At 42.1% G+C, this 27390-nt stretch overlaps 2 protein-coding genes across 2 annotated transcripts in view; both read left to right on the top strand.

Annotated features, from left to right (window-relative positions):
- The first annotated feature begins 5221 nt into the window (after positions 1-5221).
- seh1l (SEH1-like (S. cerevisiae)) lies at positions 5222-16410 on the top strand. Its single transcript, XM_056286300.1, has 9 exons — positions 5222-5410; positions 9566-9616; positions 9808-9954; positions 10176-10387; positions 10584-10682; positions 10807-10947; positions 11248-11402; positions 13502-13655; positions 15460-16410. Exons 1-9 carry the CDS (start codon positions 5300-5302, stop codon positions 15635-15637), a joined length of 1248 nt encoding a protein of 415 aa, XP_056142275.1. The 5' UTR covers positions 5222-5299; the 3' UTR covers positions 15638-16410.
- A 1980-nt stretch (positions 16411-18390) lies between these two features.
- Positions 18391-27390, top strand: part of cep192 (centrosomal protein 192) — a 90935-nt gene continuing 81935 nt past the window's right edge. Inside the window, exons 1-10 of the mRNA XM_056286954.1 lie at positions 18391-18450; positions 19010-19254; positions 20115-20222; positions 23261-23418; positions 23624-23685; positions 24225-24357; positions 24584-24699; positions 24789-24878; positions 25462-25611; positions 26185-26335. Of these exons, the coding sequence (XP_056142929.1) occupies positions 19082-19254; positions 20115-20222; positions 23261-23418; positions 23624-23685; positions 24225-24357; positions 24584-24699; positions 24789-24878; positions 25462-25611; positions 26185-26335 (1141 nt within the window). The 5' untranslated portion in view covers positions 18391-18450; positions 19010-19081. The remainder of the gene's footprint in view (positions 18451-19009; positions 19255-20114; positions 20223-23260; positions 23419-23623; positions 23686-24224; positions 24358-24583; positions 24700-24788; positions 24879-25461; positions 25612-26184; positions 26336-27390) is intronic.

Genomic DNA, 27390 nt, shown 5'->3' with positions numbered 1-27390 from the left:
GGTTTAGTCAAAGTCCTGTGCCTAGTTGAAATGATTTAGTAGTTCATGCTCAAAAACCTACTAGGGTCTCTGAATGAATGAAAGATGGATACCAAATAATCTGTATTTTTTAATTATCACTCCTAAAGCCAATGCGAGATATTAAATCAATATGATTGATGTATATGTAGTAGATATTTTATCACTTTTTCAAGAAATTATTGAAATATTATTTTAATGTAATGAAGTGTTGGTTTACTCAGGAACTTTGTCATAACCATCTACACATCTAGAACTTTTCCGTTATCAAAGCAGGAAAGGGGTAAAATACTTATTTTCATGCCACTGCATTCAGTGTTGTTGTGTTTATTTTGAAGACCCTATTTGCAACTGACTTTGTTAATATTGTAATAAAGCATGAGAAAGGAAAGTAGTGGGCTGCTGTGATCAGGAATGTATGGTTGAACATATTCATCTACTGTTCTAATCAGGTTCTAATGTGATTTTCAGGTGTGCTTCCAACATTCCAGGTGTTCCTGAAGAAGCTGCACAATGAGAAGCCTATGCTCCACGTGCTGCATGCTGAGATGATGCTACTGGTCAGGGAACTCCTCTCCAAATTCATGAAGCCTGAAGCCATCTCCATGAGGGTGAATGACTTGCTAGAGCTTGATGTCCAGAAGAGAGAGCTGCAGTACCCTGACAAAAGGCTGTCTGTGGGGAGACACAGCTTCTTTGCCTTGAACAAGGCTAGAGTGGAGAAGAAGCCCTGGGTGCAGAAGGTCTACACTTCTCTTAGGGAAAGCTACATCAAGACAGCAACATTCCTCCTGAAAAATCTTCCCCTCAAGAATGACATCATCACCTCTTTGTCTGCGCTGGCACCGTCACTGGTTCTCCAGGAATCAGTCCAAGGGGCATTCAACACCTTAGCCAAAGCCTTGCCAAATGTTGTGAAATCTGAGGAGCTGGGTCATCCAGTTGACCGAGCCTACCAGACTGACTCAGATCTAGGAGCACAGGCCAGATGCTTTGAGGAGAATACTGTACGAATCGATGTTGACTGGTAGAGTAAGATCTTTTCCTGCAAGACACCCAAAGGAGGGATGAGATTCTTTATCTTGGGGAAGTTGGGAAAGACTCTTCTGTCAGTGTTCACTGGCCATCTTATTGAAGGATCATTTAACCACATGGAGGACATCATTGAGAATGACAGCACCAGACTGAACATTGAAACCTATGAAGGCTTAGTCATCATCAAGTCCCACAGGAAGGCAACAGGGAAAACAGCCTCCAAAATGGAAATTAGCCCTGCATTGAGGAGTTCATGTATGTTCTCTTATGAGCGATACCAGAACCAACTGAAGAAGAAGTAGGAGATTGACAAGCAAAAAGGAAAGGAAACTGAGGGAAGCTGTGAGGGTCCTCTTAGCAGTTAGGATAAGCAAAGTAAGGAAAGGTTCCATCTTTTCTGCTGCTGCTAGAGCCTCCTCTTTCTCCTTCTCCACTCCTGGAGCCAGAGCCACTGCTGTTACAGCCTCCTCTGCCACTCCTGGAGTCAGAGCAACTACTGCTTCAGCCTTCTCCTCCTCCTCCACTCCTGGAGTCAGAGCAACTGCTGCTACAGCCTTCTCCTCCTCCTCCACACCTTGGAATCAGAGCAACTGGTGCTACAGCCTCCTCCTCCTCCACTCCTGGAGTCAGAGCAACTGCTGCCACAGCCTGCTCCTCCTTCTCCACTCCTGGAGTCAGAACCCCTGCTGATGTAGCTAGTCACCACAAGAAAAACCTCAAACGGGTAGCCAAGCTTCAGGCATTTGGATTCGCTGCCCAGAAAGGGCAGGGGAAAAAAAATGAAAATGTGATTGCACTTAGTGTTATTTTATTTATTGTTTGTGCTGTTTGTTTGATGCACACTTTATTGCACTTGTTGTTTTAATGGTGGTGCTGTTTGATGTTTCAATAAAATTTATTTTTGCTCACAATTTCTGTCTTTAGGTTACTACTTTTCAATAGTTGTTTGTTTCCAGTTATACCACTAAGAGGCAGTGTCTGCTAGCACAACAATGGACTGGTAAATTGAGTTATAAAAAGTTCTCATTTTTTCATTCATTGTTTTGTTTTGTTAATGTAGATGGTTGATTATCTGAAAGAGTAAAAACTGAGACTAGTTTTGCAAAAAAGAATCAGTTTAATTTCAAAATGACAAAAAATCCAACTGGCAACAAGCTATTCAAAAGCATCTTCTTCCCTTAAAACACTATTGGTCTTGAGTATTTAAACTTGATGGCTGCATTAAAGAACCGCAGCAATGGTTTATTTAAACTTGATGGGTGTATTAGAGAACAACAACAATGGTTATGTGTCGAGTGGTGCTGAAATCTCATAATTTTACATATGGTAATCTTAATGAAAAATATTTCAGTCAAAAGGTTTTTTTTTGTTGTTTTTTTTAGGAAACTAGGAAAATACTTGGTGTGTCATCAGGACAGAGGAAGGAAGACAAGGAGACTTGGTGGTGGAATGAGGAAGTACAGCAAATTATACAGAGGAAGAGGTTGGCAAAGAAGAAGTGGGATAGTCAGAGAGATGAAGAAAGTAGATAGGAGTACAAGGAGACGCAGCATAAAGCGAAGAGAGAGGTGGCAAAGGCAAAGGAAAAGGCATATGGTGAGTTGTATGACAGGTTAGACACTAAGGAAGGAGAAAAGGACTTGTACCAATTGGCTAGACAGAGGGGCCGAGCTGCGAAGGATGTGCAGCAAGTTAGGGCGATCAAGGATAGAGATGGAAATGTGCTGACAAGCGAGGACAGTGTGCTGAGAAAGTGGAAGGAGTACTTTGAGGGGCTGATGAATGAAAAAAATGAGAGAGAGAGAAGGTTGGATGATGTAGGGATAGTGAATCAGGAAGTGCAGTGGATTAGCAAGGAGGAAGTGAGGGTAGCTATGAAGAGGATGAAGAGTTGAAAGGCAGTTGGTCCTGATGACATACCTGTGGAGGCATGGGGATGTTTAGGAGAGGTGGCAGTGGGGTTTTTAACTAGATTGTTTAACACAATCTTGGAAAGTGAGAGGATGCCTGAGGAGTGGATAAGAAGCATACCGGTACCGATTTTCAAGAACAAGGGCGATTTGCAGAACTGTAGCAACTACAGAAGTATAAAGTTGATCAGCCACAGCATGAAGATATGGGAAAGAGTAATAGAAGCTAGGTTAAGAGGAGAGGTGACGATTAGTGATCAGCAGTATGGTTTCATGCCACGAAAGAGCACCACAGATGTGATGTTTGCTTTAAGAATGTTGATCGAGAAGTATAGAGAAGACCAGGAGTTACATTGTGTCTTTGTAGATTTAGAGAAAGCATACGACAGGGTGCCGAGAGAGGAGGTGTGGTATTGTATGAGGAAGTCAGGAGTTGCAGAGAAGTATGTCGGAGTGGTGCAGGATATGTATGAGGGAAGTGTGACAATGGTGAGGTGTGTGGTTGGAATGACAGATGGGTTCAAGGTGGAGGTGGGATTACATCAAGGATCAGCTCTGAGCCCTTTCTCATTTGCAGTGGTGATGGACAGGTTGACGGACAAGATCAGGCAGGAGTCTCCATGGACGATGATGTTCGCGGATGACATTGTGATCTGTAGCGAGAGCAGGGTGCAGGTTGAGGAGAGCCTGGAGAGCTGGAGGTATGCACTGGAGAGAAGAGGAATGAAAGTCGGTAGGAGCAAGACGGAATACCTATGCGTGAATGAGAGGGAGGACAGTGGAATGGTCAGGATGCAAGGAGTGGAGGTGACAAAGGCATATGAGTTTAAATACTTGGGGTCAACTGTCCAAAGTAATAGGGAGTGCAGGAGAGAGGTGAAGAAGAGAGTGCAGGCAGGGTGGAGTGGGTGGAGAAGAGTGTCAGGAGTGATTTGCGACAGAAGGGTACCAGCAAGAGTTAAAGGAAAGGCTTACAAGATGGTTGTGAGATCAGCTGTTATATGGTTTGGAAACAGTGGCACTGCGGAGCTGGAGGTGGCAGAGTTGAAGATGCTAAGATTTTCACTCGGAGTGACAAAGGAGGACAGGATTAGGAACAATTATATTAGAGGGACTGCTCAAGTTAGACGGTTTGGAGACAAAGCAAGAGAGGCAAGATTGATATGGCTTGGACATGTGTGGAGGAGAGATGCTGGGTATATTGGGGAAAGGATGCTGAATATGGAGCTGCCAGGGAAGAGGAAAAGAGGAAGGCCAAAGAGGAGGTTTATAGATGTGGTGAGGGAAGACATGCAGGTGGCTCTTGTGACAGAGGAAGATGCACAAGACAGGAAGAAATGGAAACGGATGATCCACTGTGGTGACCCCTAACAGGAGCAGCCAAAAGTAGTACTAGTAGTAGTAGTAGTAGTAGTAGTTTTTGTTGTTGTTGCTTTAATCCCTGCAGTCAACAAAAACTGTCGGAGAAGATTTAATCATTGAAATATACCATCATTTGCTAAGACTACACAGAGGTGGTATAGATGTACAATTCTGTTGGATACCAGCACATGAGGGACTGAAAGGGAATGAGCGTGCAGATAAACTAGCAAAAACGGCATTGCAAAAAGAAATAACAATATCAGTTCCACTTGGAAAAGGAGAAGGAAAAGCAGTGATTAAGAGGAAAGGAATTGAGATATGGCAGAAAAGGTGGGAGGAAGACCAGTAAGGAAGGGGGTATTACAAAATACAAAAATCTGTCAGAATTATGAAGAAAGGAACAGAAGGGAGGAAATCATAATAACAAGCCTAAGATTGGAACACTCAGGATTAAATTGTACTTTGTTTATATGATGGGGAAAAGGGACAGTGATAAGTGAGAACTGTGGAGTTAAAGAAAACGTAATATTGCATTGTAACATGTATGTAGTGGAAATAGAAAGGTTACAGGATAAAGTCCGAGAGGTGGGATGGGGGTGGAGTCTGGTGGGGATACTGGGAACAGAAAGAGCAGGCGAGGGGATTAAAATCACAAGGAAGGCACTATTTACTTTCTTAAGTGACACAAGGTTGATGGGTAGAATTTAAGAAATAGGGTAAAATGACATGATTGTTGCACTCTCTTGTAGAGTAGAGGCGGTGTGCAGCGTAAAGTTGTTGCGATCCGCCAGTAAACCGAGAGAGGAAGAAGACGAAGAAGACGAAGACGAAGAAGACGAAGAAGAAGAAGAAGAAGAAGAAGAAGAAGAAGAAGAAGAAGAAGAGACGCCAAAGAAGAAGAAGACATATCAAGCGCCCGCCTGGGGTGGGGCTAGTGTTTTTGCTATTTTGACGAGCTTCTTGCAGCACTAATAATGTTTGTGGCTCGTAGCATTGCAGCGGATCATAAAGATTTGATCCACGATGTGTCATATGATTTTCACGGCCGGAGAATGGCAACTTGCTCAAGTGATCAAAGCGTGAAGGTAAATCCATTCAGACGAATCCTGTTTGCTAATGTTAGCTTTAGCCGTAACATTAATTTGCGACGTTAACGTCAGTCGTGGCATTAGCTTTTTGAGCTGTTTGGTTTTTCTGATGAACGTTTTGTATCAGATGACAACTATGCGCTTTTTAGCACTTAGCGGCGCCGGAGCATTTCCCAGTTAAAGCGTTGTTGAGTAGTTAGCCATGCTCCCTACATCAGACAGGCTAGGCTAACCATAGCCAAGCTGCGTAGACAGCTTGCAGAACTCATTGAAAGTATATTCAGACAACTTTATTTATGCCAGAAGGGCAATTCAGTTCCCACAGTCCACCCAGACATACAGAAACCTACAGACAAGCGGCAATCATCACCATGTCAGAGACAACAGATCAGTATATGGGCAAGAGATGCACACTGCCACCCTCATGTGGCCCTGCATGCAGACTCACACGAGGACCAGGCGAAGGGCAAAAATCCATATAAGTCAAAAGAATAGAACAATAAATAAACAAATGAAACATTCCAAGATGCATTGCACACCACATTCCCCCGCTACAGTCAGTGAACGCACAGGCCCACAAGCCATGCGAAAAACAGACAAGGTATAAACCAACTATTGTGGTTTAAAACAGTCTAATCTCAGCATTTAATAGCCTGATAGCAGATGGAATGAAGGACCGAGAATAGCGATTCCTTTTCCTAGGGGACACTTTGTAGCGCCGGCCTGGGGGCATAAAAGTGATATCACTGGACAGGACGTGGTCAGATTGGCTAACAATTCCTTTTGCATTCTGGACCACACGTTTCTCTCAGAGAGAGCACGAGTCTCTCTGCTGGACTCCGATTATTTTGGAGCAGACCTTAATGATACTGTTTAGTCTATCTCTGTCCTTTACAGTCAACCCGTTAAACCAACAAATAGAGGAAAATGTTAAAAGACTTTCAATAAATGACTGGTAAAAAATACATAAAATGGGGTTACAGACATTAAAGGAGTTAAGTTTCTGCATTAAGTGAATTCTTTGTTGTCCACGCTTGACAATTAAATCTGTTCACATCGAACTTGAGTTGGGAGTCGGAACACGTTTCACAAGTACTTAAGTGTCAACAATTAGAACATCCTCGCCATGTATAGTGCTAGCTTTGGTTATATCACTGTTCTTCCTAAGATCAATAATAAGTTCCTTAGTTTTTGACACAGTAAGGTCAAGGAAGTTATCATCGCACCAATCAATAAAGGCAGGTAGGGCACAACTGTGATCTGACTCCGAGCCCTGAAGAAGAGACAAAAGTGCGGTATCGTCAGATAATTTCACCAGGGAGCTACCCTCTTTAGAAGACCTACAGCTGTCTGTATACAAAATAAAAAGCAGGGGGGAAAGAACGCAACCCTGCGGTGAGCCCCTGTTTGAGACCTGGACGTTGGTCATGACTCCATTAACTAAAACCTGCTGGGTTCTGTCTGTTAAAAGGTTTAAAAGTAACATTAAAAGCTGATCAGGTAAATTGAAATAAGAAGCAAGCCACTCGATCAAAATGTGAGGTTGCATCTTGTTAAAAGCCAAAGAGAAGTCAGCAAATAAAAGTCTCACATGAGAATTGGGGTTTTCCAGGTGCTTATATACTTTGTCAAGTATAAAGAGTTTTGCATCCTCGGGTCTAGTTTGCCATCAACTAGGGAGACAACTTCATCTTTTAAAATTTTCTCAAAGTTTTTCATTGCAAGTGATGTAAGTGCAACAGAAGGGTCACCGACGAGAAAGCCCATTGTTGTAATTTTGTTTGATATGCTGCCAGCACAATATCATTCTGCTATAATAAGGCAGCGTTAAAGTTAGTTTTCTTTTGGATATTCGTTTGATATTCAACCAATCAGTTGATTAAACGCTCTAACCGTTTGTCAAATATGTTAGAAAAGATGCTGATTTATACTCTTCATGCACCACAAAGCTTGGTTTGGGGGATATATAATCCACTGACGTAATTTGTATTTTCCAGGCTTGCAAATGTGTAAATACCTATGTAACTAACTGACTACCACCCTTATTGCTGTCAAACGTGGTCTGGAAAACCTAATGAGGTGAGCTTGTGTGGAAGAATGGATGATAGAGAAGAACATGCATGGCTTGGGTCCTGGACTGTTCTGTTGGCATGTGGACACTGCTTGGCATCCTATGCATCATGTTCTTCATAAATTTTATGTCCATTATAATTCTGTTATCCTCTTTCAATGTTGTATTATGTACATTGCGTGAACACAACATCCATTGCACACTGTCCGTCTTGGGAGAGAGATCCCTCCTCTTGCTCTCCCTGAGGTTTCTTCCTATTTTTTCTCCCTGTTAAAATGTTTTTTTAGGGAGTTGTTCCTTATCCGATGAGAGGGTCTAAGGACAGGATGTTGTGTTGCTGTTAAGCCCACTGAGGCAAATTTGTAATTTGTGATATTGGGCTATACAAATAAAATTGATTTGATTTGATTTGAACATGAGCGCAGAACGGCTGACGGTCAGACTGACTGCCTCCTTAGGTCGCTACAATGTTAAATTTTCATACATACCACAGGACATATTTTATATATGTAGCTCACAGCTTTGCCTAAAACAAGCCTTGTATGTACAGAATAGTCATCTTTGTGCAGTATGTTTTGGCAAGATTGGCTCAGATTGTACCTTAGTTTGATAGAATTAAAGGTATGAATAAGTGAAGATAAAAAGACTCAAAGGTAATTTGCCTAAAACAAGCGTTGTGTTATGTGCAGTACGTTCCTTTGTGTACTTTACACTTTGTTTCTCATCATTTCATATAATGGTGAGGCAGTTTAATAGATTTATAAATGTATAATTTTAATCTAATTTATAATTTAGTTTGAGGTAAAGGGGTTGGGGTTAAGGGGTTATGTATAGGAGTAGTACCTTTCCTGGATGGTCTTTCATGGCATTCTAGACTGGTGTCCATACACCCCAGCGTCATGTGAAGTGCAAAATATAGCCTATCCATGATGAATGGCCATCCGTCATGGTGAAGAGCCACACCCTCCTCGTGGTAATCCTGTTAATGTTGTCAGGAGACAATAGAGCAGAACACAACAAATCTAGAGGAGTAAACCTTGATAATAAATCCTGCTATTCCTATGGGTAGCAGTGGCTTAGGTGCATTCATTGAAAGATTGATGTTATGGACCGGGGGACATCATGGCTTTGCAGATGATCAGTGCATCTTGACAATGGAAAGGCACAAAATCTCCAGTTAGCGGAGAACCATAGAACTGCGTTTGGAGTAGCGCCCCATGCTTTAAACAAACATGTGCAACTGAAACCCTATTATGGGGGCGTCCTGACAGACGACCTAGGTGAGGTGATGATAATTTTAAATGCATTAAGATCTGGTATGGCATGAAAAAAAGATTATATATCCATCCATCCATTATCCAAGCTGCTTGTCATGCTCTCAAGGTTGCAGGGATACTGGAGCCTATCCCTGCAGTCATTGGGTGGCAGGCGGGGGGGACACCCTGGACACGCCACCAGTCCATCACAGAGTGACACACACACACATTCACACCTAGGGACAATTTAGTATGGCCAGTTCACCTGACCTACATGTCTTTGGACTGTGGGAGGAAACCGGAGGAAACCCACGCAGACACGAAGAGAACATGCAAACTCAACACAGGATGACCCGGGACGACCCCCAAGGTTGGACTATCCTGGGGCTCGAACCCAGGACCTTCTTGCTGTGAGGCGACCATGCTAACCACTGCTTTTCAGACCACGTTTGACAGTATTGAGGGTGGTGGTCAGATAGTTACATAGGTATTTACACATTTGCAAACCTGGAAAATACATATTACATCAATGAAACATGTCCCCAAACTAAGCTCTGTAGTGCATTGAGGAGTATAAATCAGCATCTTTTATAACATATTTGACATCATAAAGTCAGATGGTTAGAATGTTTAATAGACCGATTGGTGGAATATCAAACGAATGTCCAAAAGAAAACTAACATAACCTCAGTTATGATAAGATGGGCAAGAAGCTAATTAGGGCCGATAAATTGATAGTGCTTTACATGCTGAAATGTCTGTTTGATGTGGGAACCCTGACAATTGGGTGACAGTCACACTTTAACTGTTCCACTTGTTCCTCAGGTGTGGGACAAGAGTGAAAATGGGGAATGGCACTGCACAGCAAGCTGGAAGGTAAATCACCTTCTGTTACTCACTTGTGTACAAAAGGAAAAGCTTCCACATGTAAATTATGGTAATGTGTGTAGAAGCATGTCACGTCTACATTGATTACTTCTCTGCCTTTCTCTGATGGGCCAGCAAATTTATTTACTTTGGTGTGAAGGTTTGTTGATTTGACAAATGCCCTTTTCTCTTCGAATCAGACACACAGTGGGTCTGTGTGGCGAGTGACATGGGCACATCCGGAGTTTGGGCAGGTGCTGGCTTCCTGCTCCTTTGACAGGACGGCTGCCGTATGGGAAGAGATCGTAGGGGAGTCCAATGATAAACAGAGAGGACAGAGCCATTGGGTTAGTTGAACTATTGCATGTTTTCAAGCAGACTGTGAGTAAAGGTGCATAAATCACACTGTGTGAAGCCAACGTCTCCTGCATCCATTAAAGCTGTTACCGAATTCTACATATTAACCATTTTTACAAATCTTTTCCATTTTTCAATGGAAGCATGATCTAGTACTGTTTCACCTGTATTTATTAATCTGATTTTGGTATTTTATATCATCTAATCATAGATAAAGAGGACTACTTTAGTGGACAGTAGAACATCAGTGACCGATGTGAAGTTTGCCCCTAAACACATGGGTCTAATGTTGACCACTTGCTCTGCGGATGGGGTGGTGAGAATCTACGAGGCTCCAGATGTGATGAACTTGAGCCAGTGGTCTCTACAGCACGAGATCTCCTGCAAGCTCAGCTGTAGCTGCATTTCTTGGAACCCCTCCAGGTTAGGCCATGCTTATACTGTGTATTAAAAGTATGCATTTAAAGATTTGTGAATTAGGGGTTTGGAGCATATGCAAGCCTCCAATTACTCAAGTTTTACTCCCTGGGAGCAAATTTGATCACTCACATGCCTGATAGTAAACATAATCTGAAATGGATATAGGAATTAAATCTTGTATTGTTGAACTTCTACCCAGCTCTCGAGCGCACCCACCCATGATTGCAGTAGGGAGTGATGACAGCAATGTGATGTATGGTGGAAAGGTTCAGATCTATGAGTACAATGAGAATACAAGGTCAGTTTTGTTCATACATGTAAATCACAAAACCTTTATCAAAGTAAGCGACAATTAAAATGTATCCAGACCTTCAATTGAGAGATGGTTTTTATTAACTTTTTCCCTCAAATGTATTGAAAAGGAAATATGCTAAGGCAGAGACATTGATGACTGTCACGGATGCGGTACATGACATCGCCTTTGCTCCAAACCTTGGAAGATCCTTCCATGTACTTGCCATTGCAACCAAAGATGTCAGAATCTTCAAGCTGGTGCCTATGAGGTAGCTTTGTACATGTGTTTAAATAAACATTCTCTACATTACATTTTTATCAGTCTGTTTTGGCTGGAGGACTCAAAAAGAGTTTGATGAACACATCTAGTGAAGATTGGTTTAATCGCTGGAAACTTGCATTTATCATTAAATCCATGTGTATCTTATCTATATCTATATCATACTTTAGTCTGTAGTCACTTATCATTAGAAATGTAAAAAAAATCCCAAAAATTGAAACTGCATAGACATGGCCTGTAATATACTTAAATAAAAAGTTGTCTTCTGTATTCTGAATCCAATTGATAGAAAGGATGCCACCTCTACAGGACCTACCAAATTTGAGGTGCAGATTGTGGCTCAGTTTGACAACCATAACTCCCAGGTGTGGCGTGTGAGCTGGAACATCACCAGCACTCTATTGGCCTCATCTGGGGACGATGGCTGCGTGCGTCTCTGGAAAGGTGGGGATTTTCTGGACAGCTGGTGATTTTCTGGACAGCTGGTGATGGTGGCTGCTTACTCATTTTACTGTGAAGAGGAATTAAAAATTATGGGTGGGGTTGTGAGATTCGCCCTGAGATGCTGAAGGCTCTGGATGTTGTTGGATTGTCTTGGTTGACACGCCTCTTCAGTGTTGCATGGAGGTCGGGGACAGTACCTGTCTGGCAGACTGGGGTGGTGGTTCTCATATTAAAAAGGGGGACCGGAGGGTGCCCTCCAATTATCGGGGCATCACATTGCTCAGCCTCCCTGGGAAAGTCTACTCTAGGGTGCTCGAAAGGAGGCTCCGACCGATTGTCGAACCTCAGATCCAGGAGGAACAATGCGGATTCCGTCCTGGCCGTGGAAAAACAGACCAACTCTTTACCCTTGCGGAAGTGCTGAGGGGGGCATGGGAGTTTGACCAGCCAGTCTACATGTGTTTTGTGGACTTGGAGAAGGCTTACAACCATGTAACTCCGGGGCACCCTGTGAGGAGTTCTGCGGGAGTATGGAGTACCGGGGCAGTTGCTACAGGCCATCCGGTCCTTGTATAACCAAAGTGAGAGCTGTGTCCGCATTCTTGGCACAAAGTCAAACACATTTTCATTTGGTGTCGGACTCCGCCAGGGTTGTCTCTTGTCTCCGATTCTGTTTGTGATATTCATGGACAGGATCTCAAGGCGCAGCCAAGGTGAGGAGTGTGTCCGTTTTGGGAACCTCAGAATTGAATCTCTGCTCTTCGCAGATGATGTGGTTTTGTTGGCTTCATCAGAACGCGACCTCCAGCGTGCACTGGGGCAGTTTGCAGCTGAGTGTGAAATGGCTGGGATGAGAGTCAGCACCTCCAAGTCTGAGGCCATGCTTCTCTACCGGAAAATGGTGGATTGCTTCCTCTGGGTTGGGGATGAGTTGTTGCCTCAAGTGAAGGAGTTCAAGTATCTCGGGGTCTTGTTCACGAGTGAGGGTAGGATGGAGGGGGAGATTGACAGGCGGATTGGTGCAGCATTAACAGTAATGCGGATGTTGTACCGGACCGTTGGTGGCGAAGAAGGAGCCGAGCCGGAAGGCAAAGCTCTCAATTTACCAGTCAATCTTCGTTCCAATCCTCACCTATGGTCATGAGCTTTGGGTAGTGACCGAAAGGGTGAGATCGCGGATACAAGCGGCTGAAATGAGTTTCCTCCCTAGGTGTCTGGGCTCAGCCTTAGAGATAGGGTGAGGAGCTCGGACATCTGGAGGGAGCTTGGAGTAGAGCCGCTGCTCCTTTGCATCGAAAGGAGCCAGTTGAGATTGTTCGGGCATCTGATCAGGATGCCTCCTGGGCGCCTTCCTTTGGAGGTTTACTGGGCACGGCCAACTGGGAGGAGACCCTGGGGTAGACCCAGAACTCACTGGAGGGACCACATGTCCAATCTGGCCTGGGAACGCCTTGGGATCCCCCAGCAGGAGCTGGAGGGCATTGCTGGGGAGAGGGACGCCTGGAGTGCCCTACTTAGCTTGCTGCCACTGCGACCTGGCCCCGGAAAAGCAGCTGAAAATGAGATAATGAGATGGGTGGGGTTGTTTTCAGCTGGATTCTTACATAATATTTTACTCTAGTTCTAAGAGCATATAGGAAAGATGATTGGAGTAGTTTATCCCAGTTTATCTACTAGGGATGCACGGATATCACTTTTTTCACTGCTGATGCCGATTCTGAGAACGAATTTTCAAGCATTGGCCCATATCAGGTACTGATCTGATCCATTACCTTTGCTGAACAGTGCAAATTTAGACCATTGGTTGGGGCTAGTGGGCAAAATAATTGAGATACAATTAGATTTTTTTCCACCATAAAAGAAATACAAGCTTCCATGTGCCAAAAATGCAGTAAATCACACCAATTTGCTCTTATTTATGAAATGTTACTTGAGGCTTTTGGTATCGGATATTAGTCTTGGGTAAAATCTCTGATAAAATGTTCCATTTTAGCCTGGCATTGGCCTGATATCAGTATCAGTGCATCCCTACTATTTACAGCACTTGGTGTATATATGGTGGTGTTGAATTTAACCTTTTGACCCTCATCTCTTTGCAGCAAATTACATGGATAACTGGAAATGCACAGGAATCCTAAAGGGAGATGGCAGCCCCCTGTCTGGGTCATCTGGTCAGCCCACTGCCATGAGCACTGTGGTGGGCTCCTCCATTCAGACCTCTCTGAGCACTCTAAATGGCACATCAGCAGGAAGGTAGGCGGTGTGGTGCGTCTTCACACCACTCGACGTACCCGGCCCCAAACCAATCAGCAGAACTGACGACTCACAATGCCTCACACTGGTTGGAATTTGGTGCCACCGCTCACTGACAAACTACTGGTTCCAAACTGACTGTACTGGGCTTTACTCATGTAAAGAGCTTGGCTTCTGGCTTCCAGCAAACAGGGCATCAACAGACAAGGCTGTGGAGACCAAGTCCCCCGTTTTTAGAATTCCTGTTCATTAGTGTTAACACATTTTTACAAAGGTGGCTTTAGAATTCCATTTTATAGTCAGTCAAATAACTTTTTGAAAAAAATATACATTAAATAGAAAACTTTGTATAATTTAGTATCTTACTATCATTGCAAAAGCTTGAGTTATTTTGGAATACAGAACAAAATTGCAAGGTAAGGGATTTTTGTACATGTTCATTAGATATTCACTATTCATAATACTATGTTCCTTCTGACATGTTAATGTGAAATACCAGATGATTACGCCAGTAAGAAAAAACAAGTTTTACGCAGTCACAGATACTCTTATCAACTTTTGCCCCCTGTTCTACATTAATTTATATGCCAGCCAATCATAAATGCTGTTATGAACATGTCTTTGACTATTTGTTGCCAGACTCTTTGCGGAGTGGGAGGACTGCTAGTACAGCACCTTATTAACCCACTCTAATAATATACAAGGATGCAATGAACATGTGTGCTATGATTATGAACACAGCCACTCACGTTTGGCAGACTGAAAAAGAGATTCACGAGTTTGTAGACACAACCATTTATGTGCTAATCTAATTGACACATTCTTAAATGTATGTAAATTAATGCTACTTGGATAAGACGTTATTACTTTTTTTTGTAATGACCTGATTGGTATGTGGCTGTATTTATATTCAAATCAATAACTCTCAACTAAAAAAAAACAAAAATCATCACTGCCTCTCACATCCGCTTTGTTGTGGTTAAAGGTAAGCCAAGGCATCTCTGCTAACTTGGGTAACAAGACTGGGCATTGTGTGGCATTTTGTTTCAGTAAAAACTTGCATTTATTTCTGATAAATTGTCTACTTTTTCAACCAACAGTTATTATTAAAGGAAAAAGTATATTTAAAAGCACATATATCTGAAATTACTTTCTATAAAGGTTTTCTTGCATTGTGTTTACTGGGTAAAGATCTGTGTGACGTAAGGTTAATTGAAATAATGTGGTGTTGTACTGCTTGTTGCACGCACACAGGATTGGCAAGAGAACCCCCTTTGCCCCCCCCCTGCGGCAGCTGACCTCTTCAAAGACATGCCAGCATCCTGCATATTACTAACGTCTTCACTTCATCAGCAGCTACCATTTGCTCTTCTGTCAGTGCATGTGAAAGGCAAGACTGTGACGCAGACGTCGTAGCTGAATACTCCTGGGTTACTGGTTGAAGGCTTCTTGCATGAAAACTGCACTGTCTTGTTCCTTGCAGCCTGGATGGTTTTGGCTCCCCATAAGAGAGATGTCTTGTCCTGGGGGTGATAACTGATATGGTTTTTGAGCACATTCCTTTTTTTTTTGTTAAGAAGAAACCCTCATGTGTGACTTTTTTTCTGCTCTGTTTATGAAGCGTCTGCCACACTTATTTTTCTGTTCATAGACTATACACCCATCCTTTCACCTTATCCCCTTTTTTTAAAATGTCTGGTTTTCCTTTTTCATTTGTATGTTTTTCTCTTGTATTCCCACCCTCATCCAACGTCTACGTGTTTGTGTTCTTCGTCTTCTACCCTGTCGTCTGTTGTTGCCTCAGGTATTTCTTTCCGCCCCTGGATCCGCCCAGAGCAGGGTCCAGGTATGGTCACCTGCTGCCTCCCTCTTCCCTCATAGAGCACTGTGACGCTGAGCCCACTCAGCCTCAGCAACAGGCTCCTCTCCACAGACTGTACTCTAGAGCACTGCTACCCTTACCCGAGACTGAGGGACAGTGATGGGTAACTGTCCACTAAAATTCCTCGGGGTTGTGGCACATACTATTTTCTTTTTCCTTTTTCCTTTTTTTTGTAATCCTGTTTCTCTCTAAATTTCAGTCATCTTTGGACCAGGTCACAATATCCATTTTCCATTTTCTAATATAGATTTCCATTTCCTGTTTTTTTGTTTCCTATTTTTCTTTTTTATGCATTTTTCTCAAGCATATTAGCGTGTTTTTCTCAGCTTATTTCACTCATAAATAATTGCAGAACGATAACATTGCTGTCTTTATTGTGCACGGTTGGTGTGGCAGAAGGTACTTGAGGAAATTCTGTGAGTGAGCCAGCCAGCTTAGATTCACAATTCTATATGTTCCATAAAGGTATGTTGATAAACTTCTTATTGAATTTATTATGAGAATGTATGACGGTGAAAACATTTCTTCTGCTTTCCCATCTTGTATTATATTTCCCAGCAGCTTTGCAACATTACCAGTTTAACTGTCTCAAGAGAAAGATGCTTATCCCTTTAGCGTCTGGTAAAAACTCGAGTTATCCAGAAGCTAACTTTTATGAAAAAATGGCTTTGTGATACATGAGTTTTGCCATTTTACATTGTCCCTTAACTTGTTTGGCTGTTAAGGGAGAAAGCCTGCAGTCAAACCTTTAAAGATGAATAAATGCATGTATTTTCAGTATGATTTGAGTATCCTGTTAGTTTATCATTCACTCGTCATGACACAGATGATCATGGTCAAGTTAAGCTTGAAGTTGACCCTACCTAATAAAATGATAACAGTGTTATTTCAACTGATGTTATTCTCATTTGGATGTTTTTCCTGTGATTAAGTAGTTATGTGGCATACGTGTTGTTTAACACAAATGTAGTACATGAGTCAGAATCACACAGTCCTGTCTTAGATCCAAACCACAGTTGTTGTTTTTTTAAGGTTAATGTGATACACTGAGTCAACGTGTTTCCACACATTACATAGACCTACTTTTGACAAATGTAAACTTGTGAGGTGGGAAAATTGAATGTACTTCTGTAAAAGGAGGCTGTAGACATGCACCTCTGACTTTCTGCCCACTGATGTCACACTGCCTGGAAATATCTGCCACTGCACCACCAGTTAAGGTGGTGTTAGCAGCACAGCATGGATGAAAAACCAACTGAAATTAAGTGGCACAACTATGGTTTATCTAATGGAAATGGGTTTGGTCACATTATCCTGGCACATGTTGAAATTGTGTCTGGTTTTGATAGGTTTCTAGATTTTGGCTTTAACTGCACTTTATCCATCCATCCATTATCCAAACCACTTATTCTGCTCTCAGGGTCGCCAGGATGCTGGAGCCTATCCCAGCAGTCACTGGGCAGCAGGCAGGGAGACACCCTGGACAGGTTGCTAGGCCATCACAGGGCCAACACACATTCACACCTAGGGACAACTTTAGTATGGTCGATTAACCGTTGTGAACTGTCATGGACATGTCATGTCATGGGCTGTGGGAGGAAACCGTAGCACCTGGAGGAAACCCACTTACACTCTTGCTTAAATTCATGCATCAAAATGAACAATAATTCATAATAATTGTTCAGATTTTTTATGCTGTCATCCAGTGGTTGGCTGACATCTTCATTACAAAAAAATCATGGTGTGCACTAAGTTCGAATCAAACCTATGTAATTTACAGAGAATAGTGTATTGCAAAAAAGAAGATACAAAAAAATAATGCTTTTCTTAAAGTATTGTCCATACTGGTAGGTGGTTGCCAAATAATGATCACTGACTCAATATCATAGTTTACCCACCTTTTATGATTGATTTGTGATTTAAGATCACTACATCACGGATCTTGTCCAATATTCACTTTGAACATAACTTATAAATTCTGAATTTAATTGACAGTTTGGGGCTTAATTGCCCGGTCTGGACATTCTCATCGGATATCATTGCCCACATATGCATTGCGCGTACAGTATTTGTGTAAGTTTGACGTTTTTGCTTCTCACACTGTTTTGAGTCTGCTTGACTTTGAACATTACCTTTTTTACCAGGGGGATTACATTCAATTTTAATCTCCCTCGTCTGACCTTATACTTGATTATTTACAATCTGGAACGCGTGAGAAGGCGATACCGTGTAGTGGACAGCTGTCTGCAAACCAAGCCAATCTTGCAGCTGCTCATCAGAGCCCATGATGGTACAACAAACTGTCCATTGGGACAGGAACCATTATACTCCATATCTATTTTCACGTTAGAGCGCTGTTTCTCCCCCCCCCCCCCCCCCGCTGCTTGATAAGCACATAACAGTGTAGAAACGTATTTCACTGTTTAATGTAAGTTTTCCGGTATTTATGATCAACTGTGCAACAATTATCTGACGCTTCCGAAAGTTGAAAAGCTGTCCTGTCCGGCCATTGGTCAACTGACAGCTGGATCAATGAGGCGTATTCAAATCTGTCGAGGCGTCACGACATAAAAAACGACAGCACAGCGATCCAATGACAGTTTACAACCGCGTACCGTTAAATTATTTGTCCAATCATCTCAGTTTAAATCTTAAATGACTCCGCCCACATGAAGTGACGCTTACGCGGGCTTCCTGTGAGTTATCTGAACTCCGCTTGGGTTCATTAAAACACTGGTGCATCTTTCAACTATGTTTTACTTGCAGTAAAGGAACCGGTTGCTTCATATGGCAAAAAAAAAGAAAAATAAGTAACCGAAATATCTCGTGGCCTACATCAACTTAAGAAGATCGAGAAGTTGGAGCCGTTAAAGAATCGTGAACTGGCGGCCTCATCTTGGGTCTTGTATTAGTGTGAGTTGAATCCCAAACACTTTTTGTATTGAATTGGAGCAAACTTATTTTCCCGATTAAATAGCTTATGCTAGCAACTCAGACGGAACAAGTTAAACTGTATTTAACAGTTTTATTGCATCACTCATCTCTTCCTGATGTGCAGTTTTTGTGAGATGACTTGAATTATTAGAATTTTGTTATGGTTGCGAGCGAGTTTGACAAGCCCAATTGGGTTTAGCCATTAGCTAGCGTTCAAGCAGCTAGCCTAATTGGCAGTGTGATCAGCATGTTTGTAGGCCAGCCACGGCCAACCTTACTTCTACTTTTAAAATGTCCGTCACGGTTTGCAAATTGCTAACTTTGTTATTGTGTAAGGGTTTGTACCCCAGTATTGCAAAATGTAGGTATCCCTCGACTAATAGTTTAGGAAAGTGAGTTTTCTTCTAACTTGAAACGCAAGGTAACTCAAAATATCACAACAAAGCTGTCGGTGTTATTTTATCAAGCAAATATATTCACCCGCGGTTGGATAGCGATACAGTATTGACTTCTCCTAACGCACACGTCTTTTACGCAGACTTTTCAAATGAACGTCTTCACCTGAACTGAGCTTTTAGCTACCTGGCGTCAAAGCCTACAGTCCCCAAACATGGCAGACGGCTTTTTAAACTTGGAGGAGGAGACGTTCCCCAGCTTCCTTGCCAGCTCTCTGAACACCACCAACGGCAGTGCCACCCTGGAGAATTTGACGCTGGGCTCAGGCCCAGGGCTACCAGTGGCTGCCTCCACAGAGGCTAAAATTAGAGCTGGGACTGAGAACAGGTGGGACCATGTTTGGAGGGATTTTGGTTGTTGTAGAAATACCTCTCACACTTATGTGTTACTCGGTCAATCATCATAAAGGCAACTTGGCTTGCTTAAGAACCAATACTCACTCCAAAGTTTTCATGTTTCCTCTAATGAGAGGTTGGTGTTTTAACCAGTCGTTGCATACCAGCAGCCAGAGGAATGTCATTTACATCAAGAGACAGGGATACATAATGACATGTCAAGAAAATTGAGAAAAAAATGTATCAAAGAAAGTTGAATCAGTTCATCTGGACACAACATTAATTGACAGAAACGTTTCATCACTCATCTAAATGACCTCTTAAGTCTAAACTGACTGCAGGTATCCCCACCGTTATAAACAATACAGTTGCATAACGACTGAAACCAACGATCAGTTTCATATGCAAATAGATGTGACATTATCTAGAGTTTCGATGGCCATGTGTACTATTCACAGAGCATTTGGGAATGTTGGCAATTACAGTTTGTAAGCTTGTAGACTGAAGAGGTCACTTAGATGAGCGATGAAACGTTTCTGTCAATTAACGTTGTGTCCAGATGAACTGATTCAACATTCTTTGATTTTCTAACCTGGATTACTGAGCATGCATAAAGAGAAAAAATGTAAATTTTATACATGTGTGTTTGCCTCACCCTCTTACAGTATAGTGTAATTTCCCTTTAGACAACTGCTCTGTGAAATTCCCCACTCATGATTAAGGTCAGCAAGTGACCTGGGGAAGCAGACTGAATTTAGCACAGACAACAGTGCACAGCTATGCAGTCTATGTGAAACCAGTTGCTATATGAAAATAGCTTCCTTTGCCTTTTTTGCCCTTTTTTTCTTGCAGAGGGGATTCTGTGGAGGCATCGTATCTGGACGGTGGGCAGCTTTCACTGGCCAATTCTCAGTCATCTAACGGAGAACAGGCCAAGCTTGCTCTCAGCTTTAAAGATATGTAAGTGTCATTATTTGTAGATAATGTGGGTTGTGAGTTCTCTTGGAATACAATTAAGTACTTTTGAAAAAATGCTATCCCTTTATCTTATTCTTGTTCCCAGCAATGGGTGGTTGTCCTTTGCTCTTTATCTTTGGTTTCTGTTATCATTGCTATTCAATAACATTAACTATTTAGGTTACTGTGAGTCATACTCGCAGATAATCAACTAGATTCTTAGACTTAAAAAAAAAAAGACACATGTAAAGTGAACTCTGGTTTGTTACTCCTTTCAAGCAATATTCCCCACTTGTGCAGAATCTGACAATAATACTGAAAGGGCTGTGCTAATCTCATTTTCATATATCATTAACTTAATGATGTACTGAATATTGAGTTACTATGAGATTTCAAATTTATCTAAAGGAATTCCTTTGGCTGATGGGGCATAATTACTCATATAATGCAAACTATTGTCATCAGGATTGTCACTATTGGCATCAAGATGGCGCCATGGACAGTCGCCTCGGTTCTGCACTCTCGTGTAATTTTTCTGTTTTTATTTATTTATTTAGTTTCAAGCGCCCACACACTGATCACATACAGCAGGGAAGAAGTTTTAAGTCTCCAACTGTCCACTGGACAAACTGAACAGACATTTTTGCCGTCTTTAATTGAACATCTTAACGAAAGTCTTTCCGAGGTTTTGATCGGTACAGCCCTGTGCAGACTAGACCCAAGGGGGAAGTGAGCCAAAGCGCTCATTAAACTGGGACAGCGGGGATTTAGAACCATGCTCCCGTCAATCCACCTGGCGAATGTCCACTGTCTGGCCAACAAGATGGATGAACTGCTACTCCTAAACAGAAAAAAACTCTTGGACTTTTCCAGATCTGCCACCCTGTGTCTCACTGAAACCTAGTTTAATGAGCATATCATAGATGGTACACTTTATTTGCCGCAGTTTCAGCTCCTCCAGGTGGACCGCGATAGGGAGCTATTGGGGGGGGGGGTGGCCAGCATATGCTTCTACATAAATGACGGTTGGTGTACGGATGTCACAGTGTTGAAGAAATTATGCAGTTCTCAATAGGAGACAATTTGCAATGACTGCGAGAATTTTCATAATTTATTCTGGTCGGTATCTATATCCCACCACAGGCCCATGTTAAAACACCTGGCTGATTAAATTACAAACATGGAGCGCAAATATCCGGACTCCCTACTCATTATCCTTGGGGATTTTAACAGAGCAAACCTCAGCCACGAACTGCCAAAATACAGCCAGCATGTTAAATGTCCCACCAGAGACAAAAACACTAGATCATTGCTACACAATAGGACGCCTATCGCTCTGTCCCCCGTGCAGCCCTGGGCCTCTCGGATCACTGTCTGATTCATCATATCCCAACCTACAGGCAGAAACTAAAATCTGCAAAGCCAGTGGTTAAAACTGAGGAAATGGACCAATGAGTCAAAATTGGAGCTCCAGGCCTGCCTTGACTGCACTGACTGGAGTGTTTTTGAGGCTGCATCTACAGACCTAGACGAACTTACTGACACTGTGACATCTTGTATCAATGTTTGTGAGGACGTGTGCCCACCAAAATCTTCTGGACCTTTAATAACAATAAGCCCTGGTTCTCAGCTTAACTCGGGCAGCTTCATCAGGCCAAAGACGAAGCCTATAGGAGTGGAGATAGGCTCTGGTATAACAAAGCTAGAAATGCACTCACAGAGTGGCCAAAAGTTGCTACTCTGAAAAGTTGAAAAACAGGTTTTCTGCCAACGACCCATCATTGGTGTGTAGCGGTTTGAAAGACATTACCAACTACAAGAGACTGTCCCCCCACACTGCAGGGAACCATCAACTGACTGATGACCTAAATGGGTTTTACTGCAGGTTTGGAAAGCAAACTTTCATACCCCTCAAACTCTCTGGCCACAATGCACAACCAACTGCACCCCCTCTCCCCTCCCCATCAACCCCCCACCCGCATTCAGGATCTGCGTTGAGGATGTGCACTAGCTCCTCCAGAGACAGAAGATCAGGAAGGCACCGGGACTAGATGATGTGTCAACCTCCTGTTTTAACGTCTTTGCTGACCAGCCAGCCCCCATTTTCACACTGATCTTCAACAGATCACTGCAGCTGTGTGAAGTCCCCTCCTGCTTCAAGAGCTCCACTACATCCCGGTCCCCAGGAAACCCCGTATCACAGGATTGAATAACTACAGGCCCATTGCCCTAATGTCTGTGGTCATGAAATCCTTCAAGAGACTGGTGTTGGCCCACCTGAAGGAAATCACAGGCCCCCTGCTCCACCCCCTGCAGTTTGCCTACACTGTAAAGTCTTAAAAATTAAATTTACTTTTAAAAAAATTAGGAAACCGATTACACTTGGGAAAAGTAAATTAACTTGTGTCGAAATGATTTTATGTAATGTGAACTTGACACAATTCAGTTCATTTACTTTCCCAAGTGTAAAAGTAAACGTAACTTTTGCTCTTATGTTTATCTGTTGTCTTGTTTCACCGCTGTTTATTGTAAAGCGACTTTGAGTGTTAGAAAAGTGCTATATAAGTTTGATTTATTATCTATCTATCCAAATACTTTTCATAGCGTTGAGTGTTTCTTCTAACGAAGTTTATATATATATACTATATATATATATTCTCTGCACTATTGCTCCTTGTCATCTCTTATTTCGCCTGTATAAGTCAAGCCTTGTGTATATATCTGAAGATTTCTTTGAATATTGTCATTCATCCAGGTCATGGTTATCCATAGGAGTTGAATCAAGTGCAACTGGACTTGGTATAAACTAAGTGTATATACCAAGTCCAGTTGCACTTGTTTCAACTCCTTTGGCTATCTGAAGATTGTTGTGTTATTCTATGTTAAGTATACCGAGAAAGCCACGAAACTGGAGTCAATTTCCATGTATCTACATGGCCAATAACATGATTCTGATTATACACTTGGCCCATGCTTCGCACACTATATTCTCTAATTATATGTGCTCCTGATTATTTCACATCTTTGTAACATTATCACAGGGACAAGGCAGAAGATTTCATTGCAGCTCATCATTTCTCAGACATGTTGGTGAAGATTCAACTGGATGACACCGAATCCAGAATCCAAAGCTCCAGGTTATGCCTTCCTGTCACAAATTCTGGCTCCCTCAATGGGCGACAAACAGAACTTGGAACTGGTAAGAACTCTGGGTTTTGTGTTGCTTTATATGTAGAACATGGTGCTAATACTGAAGTCCGTACCATATGCAGCTCAATGAGTTGAACATTACCCTAATAACAGAATTTTTCACTGGAATTAAGAATTTGGTTAGAATTATGTGCAGATATTTTCCAGTCGATTGAATGACTTTAATGTTTTTCTTTTCTTGTCTCCTTTGACAGATCTCTCAACGGGGCTGCTGACCTTTGCCCAGTGTGCACAAATAGAGCGTATGGATGCAAAGGTACCATTTTAAGTGTTTTTTTTTCTTGTTCAGATTGATAAAGATACGCAGTTGTATTTTAAATTTTGATTAGCTCTTTTGTAATTATTCATAACCCTGAAATTGCAAATTATTGATATATTTCTGACTTTGGAGAAATTTACCAGTTGCCTTGAATGTATGGCATATTTGCAACAAATACTAACTATATCCTCATGAGTGAATAATTTTAAGCCAGTAGTTATTAACTATTTTCAAGCACATACTTGAGTGGGAATTGTAGGCCCTATAATTTCAGGCTCATATAAACGGGCCTTCTTGAGCTTTTTGTTTTGTTTTTTTTTTGTTTTTTTGTTGGGGATCAAAAAGAGGAGGGCCTCTGACTTGTGTTTGGGCTTGACCCATAAAATCCCTAAGTGGATTTTCTGATTATACTATTGGTTTAAATTCAACATTCACTACAATGAAACTGCAGAGGATCACAGGGATAACACTAGGATCCAGTTTCTTAACTGCTATCGCTTTATCTGTCTATTCAATCTCGCGGCTACCCTGGAAAGGTCCTACCCATCCAAGCTGAGAACATTTCGGATAATGAGGAAGCTGAGAGTGACCGTTTCAGTGGCAGTGTCTCAAGCTTCCTGGCCAATGAGAAATTGATGTCTTTGGACAGCATGGGCAGTGACATCACAGGTATAGCTCTACCCCCCCATCTTAACATGACTGGCCTCCCCCCCAACACTCCTATATACACACACACACACCATCCCCCCTGCATTATTTTCTTTCAGAAATTGTAATGTCATTTAAGGTCAGACTATTTTTTTTTACAGTGATGGAGAGAGTAATGATTGAGTAGATAAAAGATGATTGAGCGATTGTATGGATGCCTGCTATAGACATTGTGTTTTATCACCAGATGATGACATTGATGTGAACAATCTGCCTGATGATGAACTGGATCTGTACTTCAATAAGCTGGTCCCTCCTGCCATGCAGAGAGGAAGAGTGGAGGGCCAGGAGATTCCTGCAGCAGTAAGCATCTTCTCATTGTCAACACTAAGCTGACTTTATACTATGCGCTAGTCCTATTTATGTCCTCAATGTATTACATTGATGTTTAGGGCCTTCAGGGAGCTCCTGACAGCCCATCAAACGCATGTTCTACAGAGCCAGAGAAGAACCGATACCAGTTCCTGGATGTTGAAGATCAGGTGAACATAAACATATATACCTTCATATTGTGCTTTGGTGGTTCATTAGGGATTTGGTCAAGAAGTAAACCTCTATTACAGGATTTTCTGTCTTCTTCAGTGTGTCTTGGTTTGTTTTGATACCTACCCATCTGGCAGGGGAAGTTTTATGTCCAAGATACGGTATCAGTTCGGTCATCTTTGAAAAATCTTTTTCCACCTTGAAGTGTCTTTGTTCACTTCGATAGTGCATACCCACTTACCATTTAGATTTGCTATTTGGCCTTGGGCCCAGAGATATGAACTTGTGTCAGGGGTTGGGACCCCACCCAAGACCATCCATCCATGATGCCCCATATACAGGGACCCCACCCAAGACCATCCATCCATGATACCCCATATATGGGGGTGGGACCACTAACTTGGCTGTTTATACTGAGCATACACAAACCCACATGCACACACAGTTTTGAGAATTTTGTGTAGAGCTAAATTTAAAATAAGTATTGATGATATTCATTTCCTTCCACCTAACCTCTTAGTTACGTCTTTTCAGGCATGTGTAAGTTTGCTCTGACTGTACCTTGTGTTTCTCTGATTTCAGGAGGACTTTCAGATGCCTGATGTGCGGCTGGCAGCTACAGGCATGGACTCTTGCCCTGCCAGTGATGAGGACACAGAAGATGAGTTGGAGGCCACAAGGAGGACCAGCAATAGAGCAAGGCTGTTGCTGCCCAGTACCTCTAGACAGCTGGTGAAAACAACTTTTTGCTAAGTGTCCCTATATGATTTATTTTTCAGTCCTTAGTTGTTCAAAAAAATGTAGGGGGGGGTGAGATGGTATTGCTTAGAATTTATGTTTTTATGTTGTACATGGCAACAGGGAGAACAGAGAGAAAATTGTACTCTCTAAAAAATGTAGTGTCTTGCAACTTTGAGTTTATAATATTTGACATTGTTACTTTGAAATTTGATTGTATACAGTGTCCCCCCCCCACCTTAGTATGCACAGTAATCCACTGAGCCATCAGATCTGCCCATTGGAAGTAATTTATAGAAAAAATATTGACTTGTTTTTTCCCATGTAAACAAGTGTTAAGACCCATTTTGATGGCAAAGATAATAAGCTGTGATTAATTCAGATCAGCTGTAGATGAGATAATAAATGCATTGTATGCATCACCCTTGATAATTAACTCAAATGTGCTGATAAATTCTCATGGTATCAACAGGCCTTTCACAAATATAAAAGTACACCATCTTGCCATGGAACATGTTTTTAATTTTCTGTTTGGGTTTCATTAATTGTATCTATATGTGTGAACAGGTTGGAGAAAGTAATCGTCCAAGTTTCAGACCAGGACTGGATGGAGGCAGTTCTGATGATGAGCCCTTTAGTGGACGCAGGGGTCCATCTGTGTCTGGGATAGAACACAGGCGATCTGCGGAGGGCCAAGTCATCAACTCTCCTGTCACAGGTGAAAAATGTTGCTTTGTACATTTAGCTTTAATTTTTGTACTATGCCTGTGTTTGTTTTCTTTTCTTTTCTTTTTTTTTTTGCTCCTAAAATCTCACGTGGGTACATATAGCTGGCGGGATGGTGGCCCAGTGGTTAGCGCTGTTGCCTCACTGCAAGAAGGTCCTGGGTTCGAACCCCAGGCCATCCCAAGTCCTTTCTGTGTGGAGTTTGCATGTTCTCCCCATGTCTGAGTAGGTTTCCTCTGGGTGCTCCGGTTTCCTCCCACCATCAAAAAAGACATGCATGTTAGGGTTAATACTCCTGTCTGTGTCGCTGACTTAGGTAATGGAAAGAAGAACTCGAGTTGGTCCCTGGGGGCTGCAGCTGCCCACTGCTCCTATACAATAGGATGGGTTAAATGCAGAGAACAAATTCATTGTGAGAAAACAACTCATTGTAAGAATAGTGTCAAATAAAGTGGCTTTCATTTCATATAAAGATGGACACTACAACAAGTACATAACATAGGAAATAAGACAATAGTATAGAATATGGAGAAGAAAAACCTATTTTCCAACTTATACAAAACTGAAGAAATTCAAACATTTTTAAGCTGACACTTGAAGTTTTTTTTGTTTTTACAATACAAGGTATTCAATATTGTCTTACATTTTGGACACGTGTGCTTGACTTTTACAAAGCAAGTTGAAAAAGTGTTGACTCGCCACCGAGTGACTTAGAAGCATAAAAATCGATGCCAATGCACCAGGGCCACAAAGGATTCTAGGCCTGCTTTGCCAAGCAGGCCTAGAATTGCATTACTGCACGACTAATGTGGTAATGTATTTGGAGACTAAGATGGTAGTGTTAGGGGCCAAGCACATCCTCACATAAATTTCAGTAATGAAGGTAAAAAGTGTTAAACATAAAAAGTAGTTGCACAGGGTTGTGTTGGTGTCTTAAAAAGTTGGCATAATGCAGGAAACAAAGTCTCTGAAAATTTTCCCCACACACACGCACACACACACTTTGCTTTTGAAAATCTTCCTATTATTGTGGCTTCAAGGTTGGCA

The sequence above is a fragment of the Lampris incognitus genome, chromosome 9, assembly GCF_029633865.1.
Source record: "Lampris incognitus isolate fLamInc1 chromosome 9, fLamInc1.hap2, whole genome shotgun sequence".
Classification (NCBI taxonomy): Eukaryota; Metazoa; Chordata; class Actinopteri; order Lampriformes; family Lampridae; genus Lampris; species Lampris incognitus.
Note: the sequence above shows the minus strand (reverse complement) of the source record. Positions and strands in the feature narration are given on the sequence as shown.

Coding starts and splice junctions, on each gene's coding strand:
- seh1l (XM_056286300.1), top strand. CDS start 5,300: ATGTTTGTGGCTCGTAGCATTGCAGCGGATCATAAAGATTTGATCCAC. Junction 9,617..9,807: donor ACTGCACAGCAAGCTGGAAG/GTAAATCACCTT, acceptor TCTTCGAATCAG/ACACACAGTGGGTCTGTGTG. Junction 13,656..15,459: donor AATGGCACATCAGCAGGAAG/GTAGGCGGTGTG, acceptor TTGTTGCCTCAG/GTATTTCTTTCCGCCCCTGG.